We start from the raw sequence: 21,089 nt of genomic DNA on the forward strand, positions 1-21,089 counted from the left end.
GATTGCTATAAACTTAAGTTATAAAATACAGTATTAATTTTATTTGTATGTCCACTCATTCCTGTAGGCTTCTCACCTAATCCTTTATCTAAAAATAAAAGGATATTTAAATCTAAAATGTCAACATAAAGAGAGAAAAATGTTTCTGAGATATAATATTCAGAATTATTTTGTATTCTAATAGGAAGGAAGTACAATAGCTATAGCATTATAAAATAGTTTTAAGTGAAACAATTTAAATATCCAATAAATTAACAAATGGTGTTTTGATATAGAAATTGAATTTATTTTTCCTAAGTGCTACTTTTGTTGGGAACTAGGAGGTATTTTCTGCATAACATGAGTAACTTTTTATGGTACTTAGTCACAAGATTCCTTCTGTTTTAAGGAGTAGGCTTTGATTTCAAGTGGCCTCATTCTCAAGTTCGAGAGATTCACCTGCGGCGTTATAACTTAAGGAGGTCAGCCATTGAGATTTTTCATGTTGACCAATCCAACTACTTTCTCAACTTCAAAAAAGAGGTATGTAAGATGCTACCTTTTTGGGTGCCCCAAAGTATTAGCTTGAAATAATTTTCCAGTTAGTGAGCTATACTGAAACTTTGGAATCTATTCTTTCATCAAGTCAGAATGTTAGATGAAAAAGTATGTACAGGGTTGGGCAAAAGTAAGTTTACAGTTGTCCATGTGGAAAATAATAAATAATAATACAAGAATAAGCACTATGTTTTGCATACTCACAAATGTAAGCCTACTTTTGCCCCACCCTGTACTTTGGAGGCTAGGCAGTATGTGAATTTTTGTTGAGATTATGTTTGAGCATATAGAGTGCTTGTTTTCAGTTTTTATATATGGGTAAGTAGTGAAATGTTGAGTGTTAGCCAATACATAACTCACGGTATCCAATTGTGAAATAATATGGAATATAAATAACATGATTGGATTTATGCAATTAGGTTGGGTTCAAACTAAACAATAATGGGGCATGTATTTCGTCTGGAGAAAAGTAAATTCTTAAGCAGTGTAAATAATTAATAGATTACCACTGAAGCCAGGTTCCCTGGGTCTAAGTATCTGCTCCACCATTACCTGTGTAAACTTTGACATATTACTTGCCCCATCCTTTCTTCCCTCTGCCATTATCTTGGAGTCAGACTTGACATCACATTCTGACATCTGTCCCCACCTTGCTAAGCTCTCTCTCCATTCTCTCTCACAGATGTCTCTCCTAAGACATGTTCAAGTCTGTCTTGAGGAGCAATAGCTAGTGAGTAAAGTTTCTTTTGGGGATGATGTAAATATTTCAAAGTTAGATACTGCTGATGGATGCACAACTCAATGTACAAATAAGCCCACTGACTAGAATACTTAAATGGTGAATTTTATGGTATAGGAATTATCTCAATAAAGCTGTTACAAAAGCTTTAATAATCCTGGTTTGTCTTGATCAATTTTTAAGCTATAAAATGCTGTTTTTTCAATAGGTCAGAAACAAAGTATATAGCAGACTATTGTCATTTCATTCTCCAAATAGTTATGGAACTAGATCACCACAGGAGTTATTCAAAGCATCAGGATTGACACAGGTAGGAAATGGTGTTCATTTTACATCTCAGAGTTTTGCATAAAAGTAAAACTTTCTTCTTCTGATTATTTTATTTTGATTATTATAACTGCTGTTCTTTCATTCAGGTTGATCTTTTGAATTATCTTTGAATCTTTGTTTCCCTCACACATACAGTGCCCTGTCTTGCAGCTCTCATATTACTCAGTTTATAAGCATGTCTTATGAATTCTTTTTTTCTTTTACTAATTTTCTCTTTTTAAAAAATATGTTTTTTTCCTTAATAATAAAAGCAATCCAGGTATGAGGTAAAAAATGGGGAAATATAAAAGGCATCATGGAAAAAAGGTTTAAAAAAAAAGCGCGTCATTCTTTTGACAGCCAAAGCTAATGCTTTTGTATATTTTACCCTCACCTATATCCTAACATCTCTTTAATTTGTACTGCCAAAATCCAAGGAAAGTTCATTGTTTTTTGCAGTCCAGAACTGTTAGTAGTTTCCTAATTAGGGTCTCTGACCCTGGCTCTCTCCTTCATCCACATGTGCATTAATAGGTTATTTTATTTTTCAATTACAGTTGGTATTTAGTATTATTTTATATTGGGTTCAGGTGTACAGCATAGTGGTTAAACAAATATATAATTTAGAAAGTGATCCCACTAATAATTCTAGTACTCACCTGACACCATATATAATTTTTACAGTATTATTGACCATATTTTCTCTATTGTACTTTAATCATAATCTTAAGTGTTGTTCAAAAAGCCGTCAGCCATTTCTTTTTTGTTGCTTATGGAATAAGCTTTATGTAATAAAAGACAGTCTCTGTTTTCTGTGGAATAAACTTTATTAATTGAATTACTGATTTCTCAAATTGGCACTTAAAAACAATTATAGTTGGGCTTTTTTTTTTTTAATTTATTGCTTAAAGTATTACAAAGGGTATTACATATGTGTCCATTTTATCTCCCCGCCCTAGACAGTCCTATAGTTGGGCTTTTAATAAAATCTGTATACATAGATTAATTTCTCACTGTTTCCCATAAGTTACATACATACCTTGAATGTTAGTCTGTCAGCAAAATTCTCTAGCATACCCACACTGTGTAGAGTAATTGTAGCAGGCTAGGTGCAATAAGGTGGTAAAAGAAAAAAAAATACGATTGTCTTTCTTCAGAAAATTTTGTATCCAGTGTGTAGCAAAATCCTTCTACCATTGCTCTATAAAGACAGTTTTCTGAGGTTAATGTAATGCTCATATAAAATTTGTAGATCATTCTAGTAGATTAAGGTAATTTTTAAAAATATGCACATATGAAAATTTCATTTATAACAAAATTTTAAAATTTAAAGATAACCAATAAAATATTTAATTAAAATACAGAATTTGTATGAAGACTTTTTAGATTGAAGTATAAAATTTATGTGAAAGTTTCTGTTCCTTTTCTAGAGGCCACTTTTAAAAAGGAAGTGAATTTAGAAAAAAATACTGATTTTATGTATCTATTTAGCCTTTTTTGAAGCCCCATTCCTGTTATCAGAAATATGATAGAGATGAGAAAAAAAAGATTGTTAGTAATCAGTAATAGTTACTAATTTCTAAGACACATGGATTAATTTTGTCTTTTTTTTTTTGTGCTGTCTAGAAATGGGTGAATAGAGAGATATCAAATTTTGACTACCTCATTCAAATAAATACAATGGCAGGGCGAACCTATAATGACCTTGCACAGTATCCCGTGGTAAGTTTTATATAAATATGGAATTGCCTTTCAGTTTTATAGTATACAAAATACATGAGTATAACAGTTATTTTTTTATTTTTAAAAAAATTTAAAATGTTTGCCTTTCTGTAAATTTTCTAACCTGCTATTTTAAGAATTACATAACCATCCTATCTGTTAAAGAGGTAATATGCAAATTGACCGTCACTCCAGCACAAGATGGCCGCCCCCATGTGGACACAAGATGGCCACCACAAGATGGCCGCAGGGGAGGGCAGTTGGGAGGGACCAGGCCTGAAAAGAAGGGCAGTTGGGGGCAATAAGGCCTGCAGGGGAGGGCAGTTGGGAGGGACCAGGCCTGAAAAGGAGGGCAGATGGGGGCAATAAGGCCTGCAGGGGAGGGCAGTTAGAGGCAATCGGGCCAGCAGGGGAGCAGTTAGGCATTGATCAGGCTGGCAGGGGAGCGGTTAGGGGCAATCAGGCAGGCAGGCAGGCGAGCGGTTGGGAGCCAGCAGTCCTGGATTGTGAGAGGGATGTACCAGATTGGAGAGGGTGCAGGCTGGGCTGAGGGACACCACCCCCCCCACCCCCCCACCCCTGCTCTGCACGAATTTCATGCACCAGGCCTCTAGTAACAAATAATTGAAATATAGAGGCCTTTTTTTCTTTTGCTTCATTGAAAATATCCCAGTGGAATTATAGGAAATAATACTTCTGGTTATTGAAATAAAGATGAATAAACATTTGCAGTAGGTAAAGTATTTTTAAAGACTCTTCTTTTTTGCTGTTAGATAAGCATTTGATGTTAGATATGGGGATAGTAGCTTCTCTAGGAAGGGATGTCTAAATTGTAAATTGTGTTTCTTAGTTCCCCTGGATTTTACAAGATTATACTTCAGAAGAGTTGGACTTTAATAACCCATCTGCATTTCGAGATCTTTCCAAACCAATTGGGGTAGTTAATGATAAAAATGCCAAAGTCATGCGAGAAAAGTAAGTGCCTTTTATCATTTTGAAAGATACCCATGGGTTGTTTGAATTTGCGTTTATTTCTATGGCCAACCAAGTGTTACTCTATTTAAATGCACAACTACTTTTGCTAGTCAGTCTGATAATTCCTTCAATAAGTTTTCTTGAAAATGTATCAGTTGTCCTTTAAGTATCTTAACTATAGGCTATTTCCCTTTGCTAGATTTAAATTAATATTACTTGTAATTTCTTTTCACCTTGTAGTAAGTATGTACAGAAGGGTAATAAGTGCTTGAAATTTTTCTTCCCAGGTATTGTAGACTTAACTTGCTAATCTAACATGTCAAAATATCCATCTAAGGTAATATTTTAGTAGATATGAAATTTGGGAGGGACCAGGCCTCTCAAATATTGTGAGTGAAGAACAGTGAAATGTGTGGACATTTTAAAAGTGCCATTTTAGTTAGAAAATATTTTATAATTTTATATATTTACTAGAGGCCCAGTGCACAAAAATTTGTACACTCGGGAGGAGGGGGGGGGGGTCCCTCAGCCCGGCCTGTGCCCTCTCGCAGTCTGGGACCCCTCGGGAGATAATGACCTGCTGGCTTAGGCCTGCTCCCGGGTGACAGAGGGCAGGCCCAATCCCTAGGTGCAGCCCCTGGTCAGGCTCAGAGCAGGGCTGATTGGGAAGTTGGGGCGCCGCCCCTATCATGCACAGAGCAGGGCGAATCCGGAGGTTGCGATGCCACCCTCAGTCACGCTCAGGGTAGGGCTGATTGGGAGGTTGGGGCACCGCCCCCTGTTACACTTAAGGCAGGGTCGATGGGCAGGTTGTGGCGCCACCTCCTGTCACACACAGAGCAGGGCCAATCAGGGTGTTGGGGCATTTCCCCCTGTCACTCACAGAGCAGGGCCCATCAGGGGGGTTGGGGCTCCGTACCCTGTCACGCACAGAGCAGGGTCGATCAGGGGGGTTGGGGCGCTGCCCCCTGTCACACACAGAGCAGGGCCCATCAGGGGGTTGGGGAGCTCCCCCTGTCACGTACAGAGCAGGGCCGATCAGGGGGTTGGGGAGCTCCCCCCTGTCACTCACAGAGTAGTGCCGATAGGGGAGTTGGGGCACCGCCCCCTGTCACACACAGAGCAGGGTGGATCAGGGGGTTGGGGCACCGCACCGTCACACTCAGGGCAGGGCCGATGGGGAGGTTATGGCTCTATCCCGTCACACACAGAGCAGGGCCCTTGGGAAGGGGGGTTGGGGCGCCGCACCCTGTCACACACAGAGCCGCAGGGCAATCAGGGGTTTGGGGAGCTCCCCCGTATCAGGCACAGAGCAGGGCTGATCTGGGGGTTGGGGCGCCTTCCCCTGTCACGAACAGAGCAGGGCGGATAGGGAGGTTGTGGCCCCGCCCAGTCACACACAGAGCCGCAGGGTGATCAGGGATTTTGGGCGCTGCCCCCTGTCACACTGATCCCAGTGCTGGGAGGCATATTACCCTTTTACTACATAGATAGAGGCCTGGTGCACGGGTGGGGGCCGGCTGGTTTGCCCTGAAGGGTGTCCTGGATCAGGGTGGGGGTCCCCACTGGGGTGCCTGGCCAGCCTGGGTGAGGGGATGATGGCTGTTTGTAGCTGGTCACACCCCCTTCAGGGTGGGGGTCCCCACTGGGGTGCCTGGCCAGTCTGGGTGAGGGGCTGAGGGCTATTTTCAGGCTGGCGGGTGACTGAAGCTCCCAACCGCTCCTTTTTCTCTTTTTTTTTCTTTTTTATTCTGGGCCAGCTTTAGCTCTGAGGCTCCAGCTCTTAGGCCTCCACTGCTGAAAGCAGGTTTCTGGCCTTTGTTTACCTTCTGTATTTGAAACAATGTTGCGATCCTGCTGACTGAAGCCCGGCCACTAAAGCAGGTTTCTGGGGTTTTGTTTAGCTTCTGTATTTGTAACATAGTTGCTTAGAGTTGTAGCTCAGAGGCCGGCAGCCGCAGGCGGGGAACGTTGGAGTCCTCCGTCACTGAAGCAAGGAAGCCTCATGTTAGTTTCAAGCTGCTTGGCTGCCAGCCGCCATCTTGGCTGGCAGTTAATTTGCATATTGCCCTGATTAGCCAATGGGAAGGGTAGCGGTTGTATGCTAATTACCATGTTTCTCTTTTATTAGATAGGACTAGAGGCGTGGTGCAGAAAATTCATGCACTTGGGTTGCGTTGGTGGGGGGGATCCCTCAGCCTGGGCTGCGCTTTCTTGCAGTCCGGGACTGCTCAGGGGATGTCCAACTGCCAGCTTGCAATCCGGGATCCCTCGCTCCTTACCGCTCGGCTCACTGCTCCTTAGTGCTGCGGCGGAGAGGCTCCTGCCACTGCGCTTGCCAGCCATCAGCCCAGCTTTTGGCTGAGCGGCTGCTCCCCCGTGGGAGTGCACTGACCACCAGGGGGAAGCTCCTGCATTGAGCATCTGCCCCTGGTGGTCAGTGCATATCAGAGCAACTGGTTATTCTGCCATATCAGTCGCTTAGGCTTTTGTTTATATAGATTATGTAGATGATCTACCCTATAAATGTCTCAGGGTTTTTTTTCAAAGCCACCTGCAGACAAGTAAAAGTAATTATTTTCATTCCCTTTTTCTCCATGTGAACTTGTGGATGACTTGTCAATTATGACTTCTAATAATAAGGACAGAACTGTTTTGCCAACAAACTTACTTGTAGATTTATTTGGGTACAGATTTCTTTCTTTATTCTTTTTATTTACAAATCTTAAGACTTTGTAGTGTTTAATATTTGATTTGATTTGATTTACTAGTGGAATTTGGCAGTGTATGTATTACCTTACTGCTATTAGTCAAACATTTTTTTCTGACAATAATACAAGGTTTATTTTTAACACTATGCCACAGGAAATACTTAGCATATAAATAACTTATTGATAATTGAAGGTACAAGTTATTTTAAATTTCAATAGTATATTTTTTTTGCATAGTTACAAATGACTTTGACCTGAAAACTTTTTTTTTATTCCCCTGAATGATAATGATTTCAATATAAAAGAAATTGGCTTCAGCTTGAGGAACTTATTAGTATTTTGGTTGAAAAATTTGTCTGTTGCTTCAAAAAAACTGTTCACTTATATTTAAATTTTATACCCACTGATTCAGATATCACCATTCAAACTATTCAAAACAATTACACCTATAAGTATCAGTGATAGTGCTTGCAGAATCACTATATGTCCTTCTATAATGATCTGGTTGAGGCCTTCCTACCGTCCACTATTTCCTTCATTTTTTTCTTTTAGATTTTTAGGCATTTATTTTTATAATTCTTGACTGATTCTCCATATGTTTCTTCTATTACCTTGGCCACAATAGAATGTCTAATTATCACATTGCTTACAATAGCAAAAAAACAAACAAACAACCTAAATATCTAAAAGTAAGAAATAGTTATAAATTATCATATATCCATACATGTACCTGTTATAAATATCACGTACCTATGAAAGATAGACTATTTAGTCATTTGGAAAGATGTTAATAGAAAACTGTTAAATGATAAGTTATAAACAATATATTATGTATAGGCCTTTTATGTTAAAGTATAGTTGTGTATTAACTTATACATTAAGGATTGACTGATACTCACAAAAATGTTCATATAATAGCTGATTTTAAGCTTGGGTTTTTTTTGATCTCTGTGTTTTCTCATTTATCTACAGTGAACATGTATTATTGCATAATACAGAACTGTTCCAGAATTCAGTATTAGTAATATTGCATTGTTCAGAAAAAAGTATTACTGAATAAATTTTTTTTCTGTTTATTAAATGGTGTGATGATATGAGTACATACATCATGGAACATTAATAAGAATTTCTTAAAAACTGTTTTCAACAATGCAATACAACCTTATGTCCTAATTTAATTTTATTGTTGTGGCCACAAAACTTTAATTTCTTTTTTTTTTAGATATGAAAATTTTGAGGATCCTATGGGAACTATTGATAAATTTCATTATGGTACTCACTATTCAAATTCTGCCGGGGTTATGCACTATCTTATTCGTACAGAACCATTCACTACCCTCCACATCCAGCTTCAAAGTGGAAGGTATGTTTTGGGTAAATACACTATTTCCTTAAGACTACACATTATTGTTAAAAGGTCTTTGCCTTCCTGACACATACTGTATAATAGGGCCATGTCTTTTTTATTCTCCTCTATTAGGTTTTGATTCATGTAGCTTCTAGATCAGCTGTGGGCAAACTACGGCCTGCGGGCCGGATCCTGCCCGTTTGAAATGAATAAAACTAAAAAAAAAAAAAAGACTGTACCCTTTTATGTAATGATGTTTACTTTGAATTTATATTAGTTCACACAAACACTCAATCCATGCTTTTGTTCCAGCCCTCCGGTCCAGTTTAAGAAACCATTGTGGCCCTCGAGTCAAAAAGTTTGCCCACCCCTGCTCTAGATAAATAGCCAAAGTAGTTTGAGAATGGGTAACTCCAGGTGACTTACACAAATGACTTTTAAGGAGAATTTCTTTTTTTTACTATTACCCAGTGCACCTTCGTGATTCTTACCATAGATTTACTAAAGATTTAGAGTTAGAACTGATTTAGAGCTAGATCCAAATCATCTACCAGAGATTAAAACCTAGCCAATGCCCACATAGTCCTCCTAAAATTATTAATTAATCAAGAGAAATAAAAAGAAGGAGGACTAAAGCGCTCCTACATCATCAGTAGCAGCTCAAACGGGTCTGTATGCCATTGTCTTATATTACCCGTTAGTTTTAAAATGTATCTATGTTACACATTTTCCTAATGATCCTGAAGAAACAAACTTCTTCATGAGTCTTCACTTCCTCAGTGTATCCCCCAGTTAGTTCTCTCCTGATTCACATCTCTCCTGATTCCATGTCGCCGTATTCTTTAACGTTACCATTGGCCTTTCCTACCCAATTAAGAGCTATGTAACCATTGCCTATTCTACTGTCTTTACATGTAACTTTTATTTCTCAAAATTAACCCTGGTCCCTTATTTCCAATTTTAGTACATTAAGCCTTAGTTTTTAGGATGAGAACTCTGTTCTCAAGATCACTACAAACCTCCAAATGTTACATTTATAATGGTAAGCAAGTAATTTCCCCTCCGGTAAACTGTGTTTTTTTTTTTCAGCTTTTAATTTTATGAATAAATTATTTTTTACAAAGCTTCGAAAATAGATTCTGTTTTTGCTTCAAAGGACACCATTAAGAAAGTGAAACGATAGGCCATTTAGTGGGAGAAAATATTTGCAAACTGTATATCTGATAAGGAACTTGTAACTAGAATATACTAGTATAGAAAACCCATACAACACAATAATAAAAAGACAACCCAATTAACTACTGGACACAAATGATCTGAATAGACATTTTTCCAAGGAAGATATGCAAATGAACAATGAACATGAAAAGATACACAACATCATCAGTCATCAGGGAAATTTAAATCAAAACCAAATTGAGATATCACAAGGATGGCTGTAATCAAGACAGAGAATACCTAGTGTTAATTAGCATGCTGAGAAATTGGAACTCTTATGTACTACTGGTGGGAATGAAAAATTATGCGGTCCCTGTGGAAAACGGTCTTTAAAGGGTTAAACATAGAATTGCTATATGACCTAGCAGTTCTCCTAATTATCTCAAGATAATTGAAAACATATGTTTATGCAAAAACTTGTAGACAAATGTACATAGCAACATTACTTATAATAGCCCAAAATGGAAACATCCAAATGTTGATCAACTGCTAAAGGAATATATAAAATGTGGTATATCCATAAATGGAATATTATTTGGCCATGAGTGAATAAAAGGAATGAAAGCTTGATGCATACTATGACATGGATGAACCATAAAAACTGTATGCTAAATGAAATAAGCCAGACACAAAGGCACATCTTGTATGGTTTATATGAGATGTCTAAAATAGGCAAATTCATAGAGACAGAGAGTAGATTAGTGGGTAGATGTAGGGTGATTGAAGAGTGACTGCTAGTAGATACAGGTTTCTTTTTGGAGTGATTGTGGTGGTGGACGCACAACTCTGTGAATATACCAAAAACCATAAACCATTGAATTTTCTGCTTAAGAAGAGTGCATTATATGTTAATTACATCTCAATAAAGCTGTTTTCTCCCACACAAACAAAAAGATTCTACCATTAAAACTGTACCTCTCCTTGAGTTTGGATACACCATCATTAGACTTATTAATGACCCAATCATTGACAATAATTAAATTCAGAGTTCTGCTAAGTTTAGCTTAGCCTCAATCCAAGATTGTTAAGCATAAAAAGAGTCAAATTAGTCATCAGTGTCACTTATTAAGTCATTATTTAATAAATCCAGGAAAACAATATTAAAGTTGATGAAACAGAAGGAGGTTACACTTTTTGTAATTAGAGCATAATAAAATTGTAGCATGGCCACTTGGATTTCTTTCAACTACCATAAAGCCATGATGGAACTTAAAAATAATGTTAATATTAGATAATAGTATATATAAGAGCTGTTTTCCTAAATCACCCTCTGGTTTTTAGTAGAAGAGCTTGTAAAGCTATTTATGTATCAAGGGCTAAGTCAGCAGCATTCTGATAGATCTATTAACCACATATATTAATACTATAATACTTTGATATTTAAACTGTAATTTAAAAATATCCAAATAATATTTATTCACTTTCTGTAATAGGTTTTACTCAGCAAAAATTATGCCTTTTTCAAAGGGATTAAGAAGCACAAATGGGTAGTTATATAATAGACATGGGGACATGAAGTATAGCAAATATAGTCAGTGATGCTTGTGGTGACTATGTATGGTGCCAGCCAGGAGCTGGGATAACAGGGAGCATTTTCAATATATGATTGTCTGACCACTAAGCTGTACACATGAAACTGGTACAAAGTTGTATTGAATGTAAACTGTAATTTTAAAAAAGTGCCATTTTTAAAGTGTCTTAGGTTTATATTTAATCTAATTCTAAAAATTTCCCATTGTGATTGGGTTTTCATCTATTTTAACTAAGATGATACTAGTGATGACTATAGTAGTATTTAGTTCCTGACAACAGAGTATGACAGTCATAAGAAGGAGAGCAAATTGTGTTTTTAGACTTAACGGAGAAATGTTAAGAAAAGAGAAGCTAATCATTAGGAAACGTTTAAAGGGAGGTTAAGGGTTTGTTTCATGCCTGTTGTTCTCATTCAGCATTGACCTTTCTCTTTCACTCTCCGCGTGCAGGTTTGATTGTGCAGATCGACAATTCCATTCCATCCCTGCTACCTGGCAGGCTCTCATGGACAATCCAAATGATGTGAAGGAACTGATTCCTGAATTCTTCTATTTCCCAGAGTTCTTGGAAAATCAAAATCGTAAGAAATAGGAGATTAAAAATTTGACTATAATATTTTAGGTCCCAATGGAGGATCCTGAAAAATATTTTTCAGAATATCTTTGTGATGTTCTATTGATTAGTTAAGATGCATTCTGCCTGTGTATTATTCAGTGACAGGGCTTATTGAGGCCAGGGTATTTGTCTTACCTTCCAGGGAAGGGCTACAGTAAAGTAAGATAAATGAGTAAAATTTGAATTAATAAGAGATTTTTGTCAGAGTACAGTGTTTATTAGAGAAGCAAAAATGACCATATGCTATTTCAGCCATATAGCAATTTGGTTATACATGTTTGAGTTAGATAAAATGAGGATTTAGACCAGGGATCAGCAAACTATAGCCTATAGGCCAAATTCATGGGCAGATGTATGTGTTTATAAATAAAATTTTGTTGGAACACAGCCAGCCAATTCATTTATATATACAGACTGTGGCTGCTTTCACAGTAAAAGAGCAGATTTGAGTAGTTGCAACAGAGGCCATAGGGATCACAAAGCCAAAAATATTTATTTGACCCTTTATTTAAAAGGTTTTCTGATTCCTGATTTAGAGCAGAAGACAGGAGGCAAACTGAAAAGAATGATGGCATTAGTTGTCACAATATTTGAAAAATCAGTATGTTTTTGAAGGAGAGAATCACGGAGCTAAATACAGTCGTTTAAAATATCCAAATATTTATTCTATGAGGTAGTTTTAGATTTAGTTTAAGCACAAATAAGGAAAAGAGCAAGATTGTAACTACTGTTGTTCTTTCAGGAAATTTCACAGTGTCAAAGAACCATCACCAACTTCTTTTTCCTAGCATGCAATGTTAATGTTTGACCCTTGGCTTGCACAGTGGAATTATCTGTCAGGCCAGGGAGAACATACTCAGGGCCTCATGTCCTTGGTCATGCACATTGCGACAGGTGTTTGGAGGCAGGGCATCTGATTCTCAGTAAGGCAATTAGAATTGGTCACTTTAAGAAAAATCAAGTGAATCTATTGAGTGAGTCTGATCCTATAAATTCTTAAGTCAGTCATAGGACTGGAGTCTCCTAAAGCAGTGTATCTGGGATAGGTGGGATGAGCAGATTAAATCTGAATGCAGAATTTAAAGTTTTCTTAGTTTGACAATTTCTAACATTCACCAGAGCCATTTCTAACTATACATTGCCTCTTTGTTTGAAATGAGCTAGTTGGGGAGAAAGCAAAGTATATTAGAATGCCAACAACCATTAGTTTATATTAGCATTACATTAGTAAAACAAATATTGGTAAAAAACAACTCATAATTGTGTGATTCAGAACATTTTAGTGTTTTCCCTCATAAAAACCCTGAGGTATGGTAGTTTCAAGTGGCTTAACAATATTATCCAAGCAAAGTTCTTTCTGTATTTCACTCTGCTATTCTGTGTTTTGGCTTTGTCCTTGGCTAGTTCCTCTCATGGTTACAAATGACTAAAGCAGTTATAGGTATCATAGGCAGACATAATGGTGTCTTAGAAAGAAGTGAGATTGTTAATTGTGTCATTTCTTAAGAGCGAGAAACCCTCTTATAACTTCCCCTCATTCTTCAGAGCTGGGTCATATACCAACCCCTATACCAGTCACCTGCAGCAGGCATGAATTATAGGGCAGGGATGGACAACTTGAATAAAATCCAGGTTCTGCCACAAAATGAGGAATGGCTGTCAGGTGGCTGACACTATCTGCTATACAGTGGTTGGGTTGACAGAGCTATAGACCCTGTGTGTCCTGTCATTCTATGACATTAAACCTCTCTTATACTTTGAGACACACTGATATTTTAAGGCAACTTCTTTTATGAAAGTCTTTTGTGTTAACATTGTTCCCTTTCCATACTTTATAAATGAGAAAATCTCATTTTTGGGTTCTAACTATATGAGCAAATCTTTATGATGTCAGTATCTACTTAGAATATTGGTATATAAATATTTTTCTTCCATAAGGCAAGTATAAATCTTAAAGTGAGTTTAATGTATGAGTTAAAAAAGCTCTAAGGAGTTATGTTTTGTAAATTAACCATTAGAGTGACTATATTATTTTCAAATTTAAGAACACTTAATCTTGCATTTTTGTTCAGATTAAGTTTTTGTTCATAGCTATAAGTTTCCTTCAATAAAAAATTGCCTTAACCGGTTTGGCTCAATGGATAGAGCGTCGGCCTGTAGACTGAAGGGTCCCAGGTTCGATTCAGGTCAAGGGCATGTACCTTGGTTGCAGGCACATCCCCAGTAGGGGGTGTGCAGGAGGCAGCTGATCGATGTTTCTCTCTCATCGATGTTTCTAACTCTCGATCCCTCTCCCTTTCTGTAAAAAATCAATAAAATGTATTATTTTTAAAAATCAGTTATTAATCTGATTTACCTTGTATTAACTAATTTGAAGTGATTTTATTTTTATATACCTTTTTGATTAACTGATAAACACATTCTAATAGACAAGAATTATTTTTACCTGTTCCTTAAATTTAGATTAAGAAGGGAACTTGATTCTCACCTTTCACTTTTAATGAAAGAAGGAAAAAAACCTTCAGTTTTGCTAAGAAATGTTCCCTCATATTTCTTCTACTTGATTTACTTAAATATAAAATGACTTGATACATTTTTATTTTATATGTCTTAGAATTTAACCTGGGTCGTCTACAAGTTTCCAAAGAACTAGTAAATGATGTCATTCTCCCCAAATGGGCTAAGTCAGCTGAAGATTTCATCTATAAACATAGGAAAGCTCTGGTAAGATTCTTTTGTTTAGTTATTAGAGAGATTAATAAGATAAAGATGTATGTGTTTTCCAGAGGATGGAATTAAGTGTATCTGACTATTATTTTTCTACATTAATTTGTAATCTGTGATATATGATGCTTGCATAATGTAATAATTTATTCTGAGGGTAATGAATGTTCAGATGTAGTGAAAGTATAGTCAAGTCCCATGCGTATATGGCAAAAAAATGTCAGTTCTGTAAGGTACCTGCCTGTTGTATGTGAAACTATTTCAGTCACCAGGCTTGGTATAGTTTGATTTATTGTAGTTCCCACATTTGTTTCAAATCTAATATAAGGATTAGTACACTTTTGTTTTCTCTGAAGGGTTTTAGTAAGTTTTCAGGATAGCTAAATCCTAAATGCCACTTTAAAAAAAATGTTACTAATTTTTAGCTAAATTTTCACTTTGGAATCGAAGTACTAGTGAGAGTTAGGCTAATGTTGATAATTGCATTTTATCTTGCAGGTGATGTGCCCTCCCCCCTCTCCCCGAAATAGCCCACCTAGTTCTCTATTTAAATTGAAATGGTGCATATTCTAAAACTATTTAGGCAAATACTTGGAAACATTCCCTGTCATTAGTATATAGTTTGTAAAATTTACAGTATTCAGGATTAGATTATAATAATTGTAAGCAATAACCTTATGCATGAATAAGGCAACTCTGAAAAAGAATCTTTATCTTATAGCTAACCAGGAGCTTCTCAGATGCTTTCCTCTATATCAGGGGTGGGCAAACTTTTTGACTCGAGGGCCACAATGGGTTCTTAAACTGGACCGGAGGGCCGGAACAAAAGCATGGATGGAGTGTTTGTGTGAACTAATATAAATTCAAAGTAAACATCATTACATAAAAGGGTACGGTCTTTTTTTTTTTTTTTTAGTTTTATTCATTTCAAATGGGCCGGATCCGGCCCGCGGGCCGTAGTTTGCCCACGGCTGCTCTATATTATCGATGACATGCAATAGGGGTCCAGGATTTCGGGGAAGCATGCTTCTTACTAATAAGATGTTAGAAGTTTGTGTTTCAGTTATGTATTTCTGCCTAATAAACTATTCCAAAATGTAGTGACTTTAGACTATAGCCATTTTATTCTCTCTCACAGTTCTGTGAGTTGACTGGTCTCAATTAGATAATTCTTCTGGTCTTATTTGAGGTTCTCATGCCCTTGGAGTCATATGATAGCTAAGGCTAGAGTCAAGTAGGCTTCATTGAAACACTGACATGCTGGACTTTTCTCCTTCTTCATGTGGTCTCAGGATATCGCTTTTCCATGTGGTCTCTCTACCTGGGTAGCCAGACTTCTTACATGGCAGTTCAGGGTTCCCCTGAGTGCGAAAGTGGAAGCTTCCACATTTTCTCATGATTTAAAGTTGTGAACTGTCACAGCATCACTTCTGCCACCTTGTAATCATTAAACAGGATCAGTGCAGATTCAAAAAGAGGGAAAATAAATTCCCATTCTCAATGGTGCAAGTGAGAAAGAATTTGCAACCATCCTTAATCTACTATACAAGTCTGCCCTCGGGCCACAAATTTTTCACTTTCCTCTAACATACAAATTACACATATTTCTTCTCAAGAGCCCCCAGAGCCTCATTTCTTTAAGACATGGATCTTTAAACTTTTTTCAGAAAGGACAGTATAATAAACTAGAGGCCCAGTGCACGAAATTTGTGCACAGGTAGAGTCTCTAGTGGCTGCCAGCTGCGGGCGGGAGCCTCTCTTCCCAGCCGGGGCCTTCCTTCTTTCCTTCTGCACCACCCCCTGGTAGTCGGCGCACGTCATAGCAAGCGATCGAACTCCTGGTCAGTTGAATTCCCAAGGGACACTTTGCATATTAGGCTTTTATATACATAGATATTTTCATTGGCTGTAAGGTCTGTGTTTAAGTTCTGCCATGGAAGTGCAAAATAAATGGGTGTGGCTGTGTTGGACCAATCTACCAATCTGGCATCTAGTAAGATTTGGCATACAAGGAGTGGTTTGCTGATCCTTGCATTAAGGCATGAGGTCTAAAGTCCAGAAACTTATTATTCATCTAAATGTGGGGATGAAACTGTTCAGACACATCTCTTGGATCAGAAGACTGAAGTAAAGAAACAAGTTATCTGCACTCACATAACAACAGTGATGTGACAAGGGCAGAATTTGATAGACTTTCTCATTCAAAGGGAAGAGAAAACAAGAGGCACCTAGCAGTAACTAGTTTGTAACTATTAAGAATTCTAGCAGGAACATTATTTCAGTTCCTTTATTAGGATCCGGTGCTATTCCCTGAGTGATTCTTTATGGCTCCTTTGTTTTACCCTTGAGTTCTTGAAACCACCCCCACCCAGTCATTGTTTGTTTTCCATTAAAAAAATAAATTGTTTACATGAGTATTTTTGTCAGCCTCTTTCTTAACCATAGTAACTTGAAAGTCAAAGGTCTTCTTTTTTGAACAGTTTGTATCTTTTTCAGACTGAATTAATACATTTTCTTTTAAAATATTTTGGGTTTCATAGGCATCAATTCTTTTGGACAAAAACCTTCCCTATTACTTTGGGCTGAATGAGAGGCTCCTATGGGAAAATGCCCTTAAGATTCTTGTTAAAAAACAAGTAAATTTGAAGACTTAATTGGCTTTATTCAGTGATTCATGATTTGGGCAGCATCCTATCTACCGTAGAAAGGAGTTCCCAGATGCTGTATAAAATAGAAGGCTTCTGTAGACAGAAGGAGGCAGGAAAAGGAAGTCTAACATAGAGTGGGTTGTTTCTGGCAGCTCACCTTCCTTTGGGGGAAAGGCAAGGCTTTGTCATGCAAATTACCTCACTAGTGCTGATCAGGTGATTCCAGATTGACTGGTTAAAGCTCATATTACTGGAATAGGCTGAAATTGCAATGAGTTTAGATATTAAGTCTTGGTTTGCACAAGTGACTCCATTTTTGGATTATTGTGTCTCTCTTTCTCTCTTTAACAGTCTTAAGATGCTCTATATTCTCTTGAGTGTGCCTATGAGGGGGAAAGACCTCAACATATGGTTTGATAGCCAGACTCCTAAACTAAACTTTTGACTGAGGCCATATTTAACTAGTGACATTGATTCATCATTGATTTAGGCCATTTGTTAACTTTGGGAATCTTTACTCTCTAATGACACTGAAAATGAGAAATAATTTTATTTTGAACCCAGCAAGACCTGGCTTTATATATTTTTAAAATTATGCTAAAACCTGAACCGTCCTTGGCACCCCCCTCCTCCCCACCACCAAGTCATCTTATTCTTCCCACACTTTATCACAGGCAGCTAAAAAGAAACCAATCATTACTTTAAAATATTCTGCCGGGAACCCTAACTGGTTTGGCTCAGTAGATAGAGTGTCGGCCTGCGGACTGAAGGGTCCCAGGTTCGATTCCGGTCAAGGGCATGTACCTTGGTTGCGGGCACATCCCCAGTGGGGAGTGTGCAGGAGGCAGCTGATCAATGTTTCTAACTCTACCCCTCTCCCTTCCTCTCTGTAAAAAACCAATAAAATATAAATAAATAAAATTTTTTTTAAATATTCTGCCTGGAAATCTTCATATCCAGATCCAGGAGTTCATTATTTACCCTTTATGTTTTTCATGTAACTAAAACATTGAGTCCTTTTTCTCCTGTCTGCAATAACAGTTGCCTTACTGTCTTTTAAGCCATCTCAGAGGCTCCAGGAGATCCTTCAAGCCTCTGCCTGCCACCCAGTCCTCCTTTTAGTGGAATGGGATGGAGGGAGTGATTTGCAGAATCTTTCATCTTCCCCATTGTAGTTTTATTATTTCCTTGAATTGAATTTTAGACAACTATTTCAATGGAAACTTTACAACAAAGATGCATTCCAGAGCCATCATTAATTTTTTGTCATTAATATTTGGGCTGTTAGATTTCTTATTTTTTTCACCATTAGTTAAGAGATGCGTATGTAGTAAATAGTAATAAATACATTGTCTGTGTTGTACAGGATATAGTCCATATATATAATAGATGATGAATAATTATTTAACTTGATTTTGAGATAATTTTATTTACAGTGGTAAGATTTTGTGTGGAAATGCTTAATTTACTCTTACTTTTTTAAAGGACCCATCTTTACATTGTACTTGGAAGGTATTTTATATTAATTACTTCTTTGTTCTTTTCCTAGGAGTCTGAATATGTTTCTGCTCATCTTCATGAATGGATAGATCTGATTTTTGGCTATAAACAGAGAGGGCCAGCTGCAGTGGAGGCGCTCAATGTTTTCTATTACTGTAGTTATGAAGGTAAAACCTGTGCACGTTTTCTCTTGTATTAAATTGCTAGAAAGTGTAATTTAATATGTGCTTATAACATGATATTTTGGACATAACCATTTAACATGATAAAACTACATTTTAAAAAATAATTTTAAAACTATTTGAAAGATAAGAAATATCCTTTTGTAAAAAATAGTAATTAAAAGTATATATGCAAATCTAATTATAAGTGTCAGTTATTGGTGGCATGAAAGTTTTTGATCTCTGGCAGATATTTCCTATTTAGTCAGGTCTTACATTAAATATTTAGTATTAAGTTTTTAGCAGACTTTGAAAAAAAGACCTTTAGAATTATAAATAATAATTCTCTAAATGATAATGATGACACTCTAATGTTTATTAGCTCAGGATCAAGAGATCAACCAAAGGACTTGTATGCATGCATATAAGCCAAACCAATGGACATGGACAACAGGGGGATGAGAATATGAGTGTGTGTGTGTGGGGGGGTGAATGGGGGGATAACGACACATTTGTAATACCTTAACTAATAAAGAATTAAAAAAAAAACATTTTTTGAGGGCTTTGAAAGTCATACTAAGCAGTCCTTTTCTAATCATTCAGTAGAACTAATAGTTCTAAAGATTGTGAATAGTATGAAGTTATATGAATTATAGCAGAGCCCACATGACTTTCTGTAACTAGACAAGCATGTTTTCCTTCTATAAAAATTTGTAGGGAGGTAGTATAGCATGATAGTTAGGAGCATAGAAATCAGATCGACCTAGTTTGGCCAATTACTAGCCATTAACAATTCATGTTAGGTATGGCTGGGAATAATCAGTTAACCATAATGTCACCTTCCCCAGCATTTATTAGATAAGCAGCAATTTATAGCAGCATTTTTGTTAATCCTCAAGGCTATTTTCCCCCCATTTTTTTTAGAGAGTAGAAGGGAGAAAGAGAGAAACATCAGTGCGAGCAACACATCGATTGTTTGCCTCCCACACGCACTCTGACTGAGGCCATGGGTCAAGCTTGCAACCCAGCATGCCCTTGACCAGGAATCAAACCCAAGACCCTTCGGTGCGCAGGCAGATGCTCTAACCACTGAGCAATGCTGGCCATATAGGGCTATACCAATATTTTTGTGTGATTATTACATTTGTTTCATCTTGACTATGATGAGGAAAACAATTCGGTATATTATGAGTATAGTTTGCATTTTTCTTAGAGAAACTTTTATGGCTATCTTAAATTTGTTTAAAATATTTTAGTTCTAAACAGTGGATAAAATGTATTCTTTTACATATTTAATTTTGATATTTGATGAAAATTTGCTAATCATTCTCTGATATATTATTCAGTTGTGTTGCTTACCAATTTATTTTCACTCAGTAGTGAATTGATTACTTTTCCTGGTTTTAGGAGCTGTGGATTTAGATGCCTTAACAGATGAGAAGGAAAGAAAAGCCTTAGAAGGGATGATAAATAATTTTGGGCAAACACCTTGTCAACTGTTAAAAGTAAGTCATAAAAGTTATTGATTATATAAAAAGTCTAGAATTTAGTTGCTAAGGAGTATTACTACCAGCATTTTCAAGGATTTTGATGATTTAAAACCCTATATCAAAATTATTTAGAATTAGAGAAAAATATACTGTCCCTTAATAAAAAATAGATTTAAATGATTGTTTCAATTTTTAAATAACAAAATATTGAAGTCAATCCACATATACAGTCAATTACTCTTAAATCTCCAGAGGGCTATGTTTATTCAGAAAGCCAATCACTTTATTTTGTTATTTCTGAGAAAGAAAATCATGAGGTTGAAGGCTCCCTGTCAGATGGGATATTACTCTCTCCTTTATTTCATTTTATTTATTTATTTTAAATATATTTTTATTGATTTCAGAGAGGAAGGGAGAGGGAGAAAGAAATAGAAACATCAGTGATGAGAGAGAATCATTGATCAGCTGCCTCCTACACAACCCCTACTGGGGATCAAGCCCGCAACCCAGGCATACGCCCTTGACTGGAATCAAACCCGCAACTCTTCAGTCCGCAGGCCAACACTCTATCCACTGAGCCAAACCAGCTAGGGCCCTCCTTTATTTTAATTGAATACCAGTTAGGTTATGTCATTAAAACAGTCCTTATATTGGGACTCGTTCTATGTGTAAGACTTTTTTTTTTTTTTTTTTTGGTATAGCAAAGGTGGAGATTTATTGAAGAACAAGTACAAACTCCCACGTGGGGAAGGGGAAAGAATTTCACAGCACAGACTCCCACGTGGGGAGGGGGAAAGAGTCCCCTATGTAAGAATTTTTTAATAGCTAACATCTGCCCAAAAGGGGCACTTACCAACCC

General features: G+C 37.0%; 1 protein-coding gene across 1 annotated transcript in view; it reads left to right on the forward strand.

Moving 5' to 3' along the window:
- NBEAL1 (neurobeachin like 1) overlaps window positions 1–21,089 on the forward strand; it is a 116,398-nt gene that overhangs the window by 78,868 nt on the left and 16,441 nt on the right. The window contains exons 38-46 of the mRNA XM_081096172.1: window positions 389–522; window positions 1,485–1,586; window positions 3,212–3,307; window positions 4,158–4,282; window positions 8,216–8,356; window positions 11,542–11,672; window positions 14,322–14,431; window positions 18,629–18,746; window positions 20,148–20,245. Coding sequence (XP_080952298.1) covers window positions 389–522; window positions 1,485–1,586; window positions 3,212–3,307; window positions 4,158–4,282; window positions 8,216–8,356; window positions 11,542–11,672; window positions 14,322–14,431; window positions 18,629–18,746; window positions 20,148–20,245 — 1,055 coding nt within the window. The remainder of the gene's footprint in view (window positions 1–388; window positions 523–1,484; window positions 1,587–3,211; window positions 3,308–4,157; window positions 4,283–8,215; window positions 8,357–11,541; window positions 11,673–14,321; window positions 14,432–18,628; window positions 18,747–20,147; window positions 20,246–21,089) is intronic.

The sequence above is a fragment of the Myotis nattereri genome (genome assembly GCF_964212035.1).
Source record: "Myotis nattereri genome assembly, chromosome: 7".
NCBI classification, from domain to species: Eukaryota; Metazoa; Chordata; class Mammalia; order Chiroptera; family Vespertilionidae; genus Myotis; species Myotis nattereri.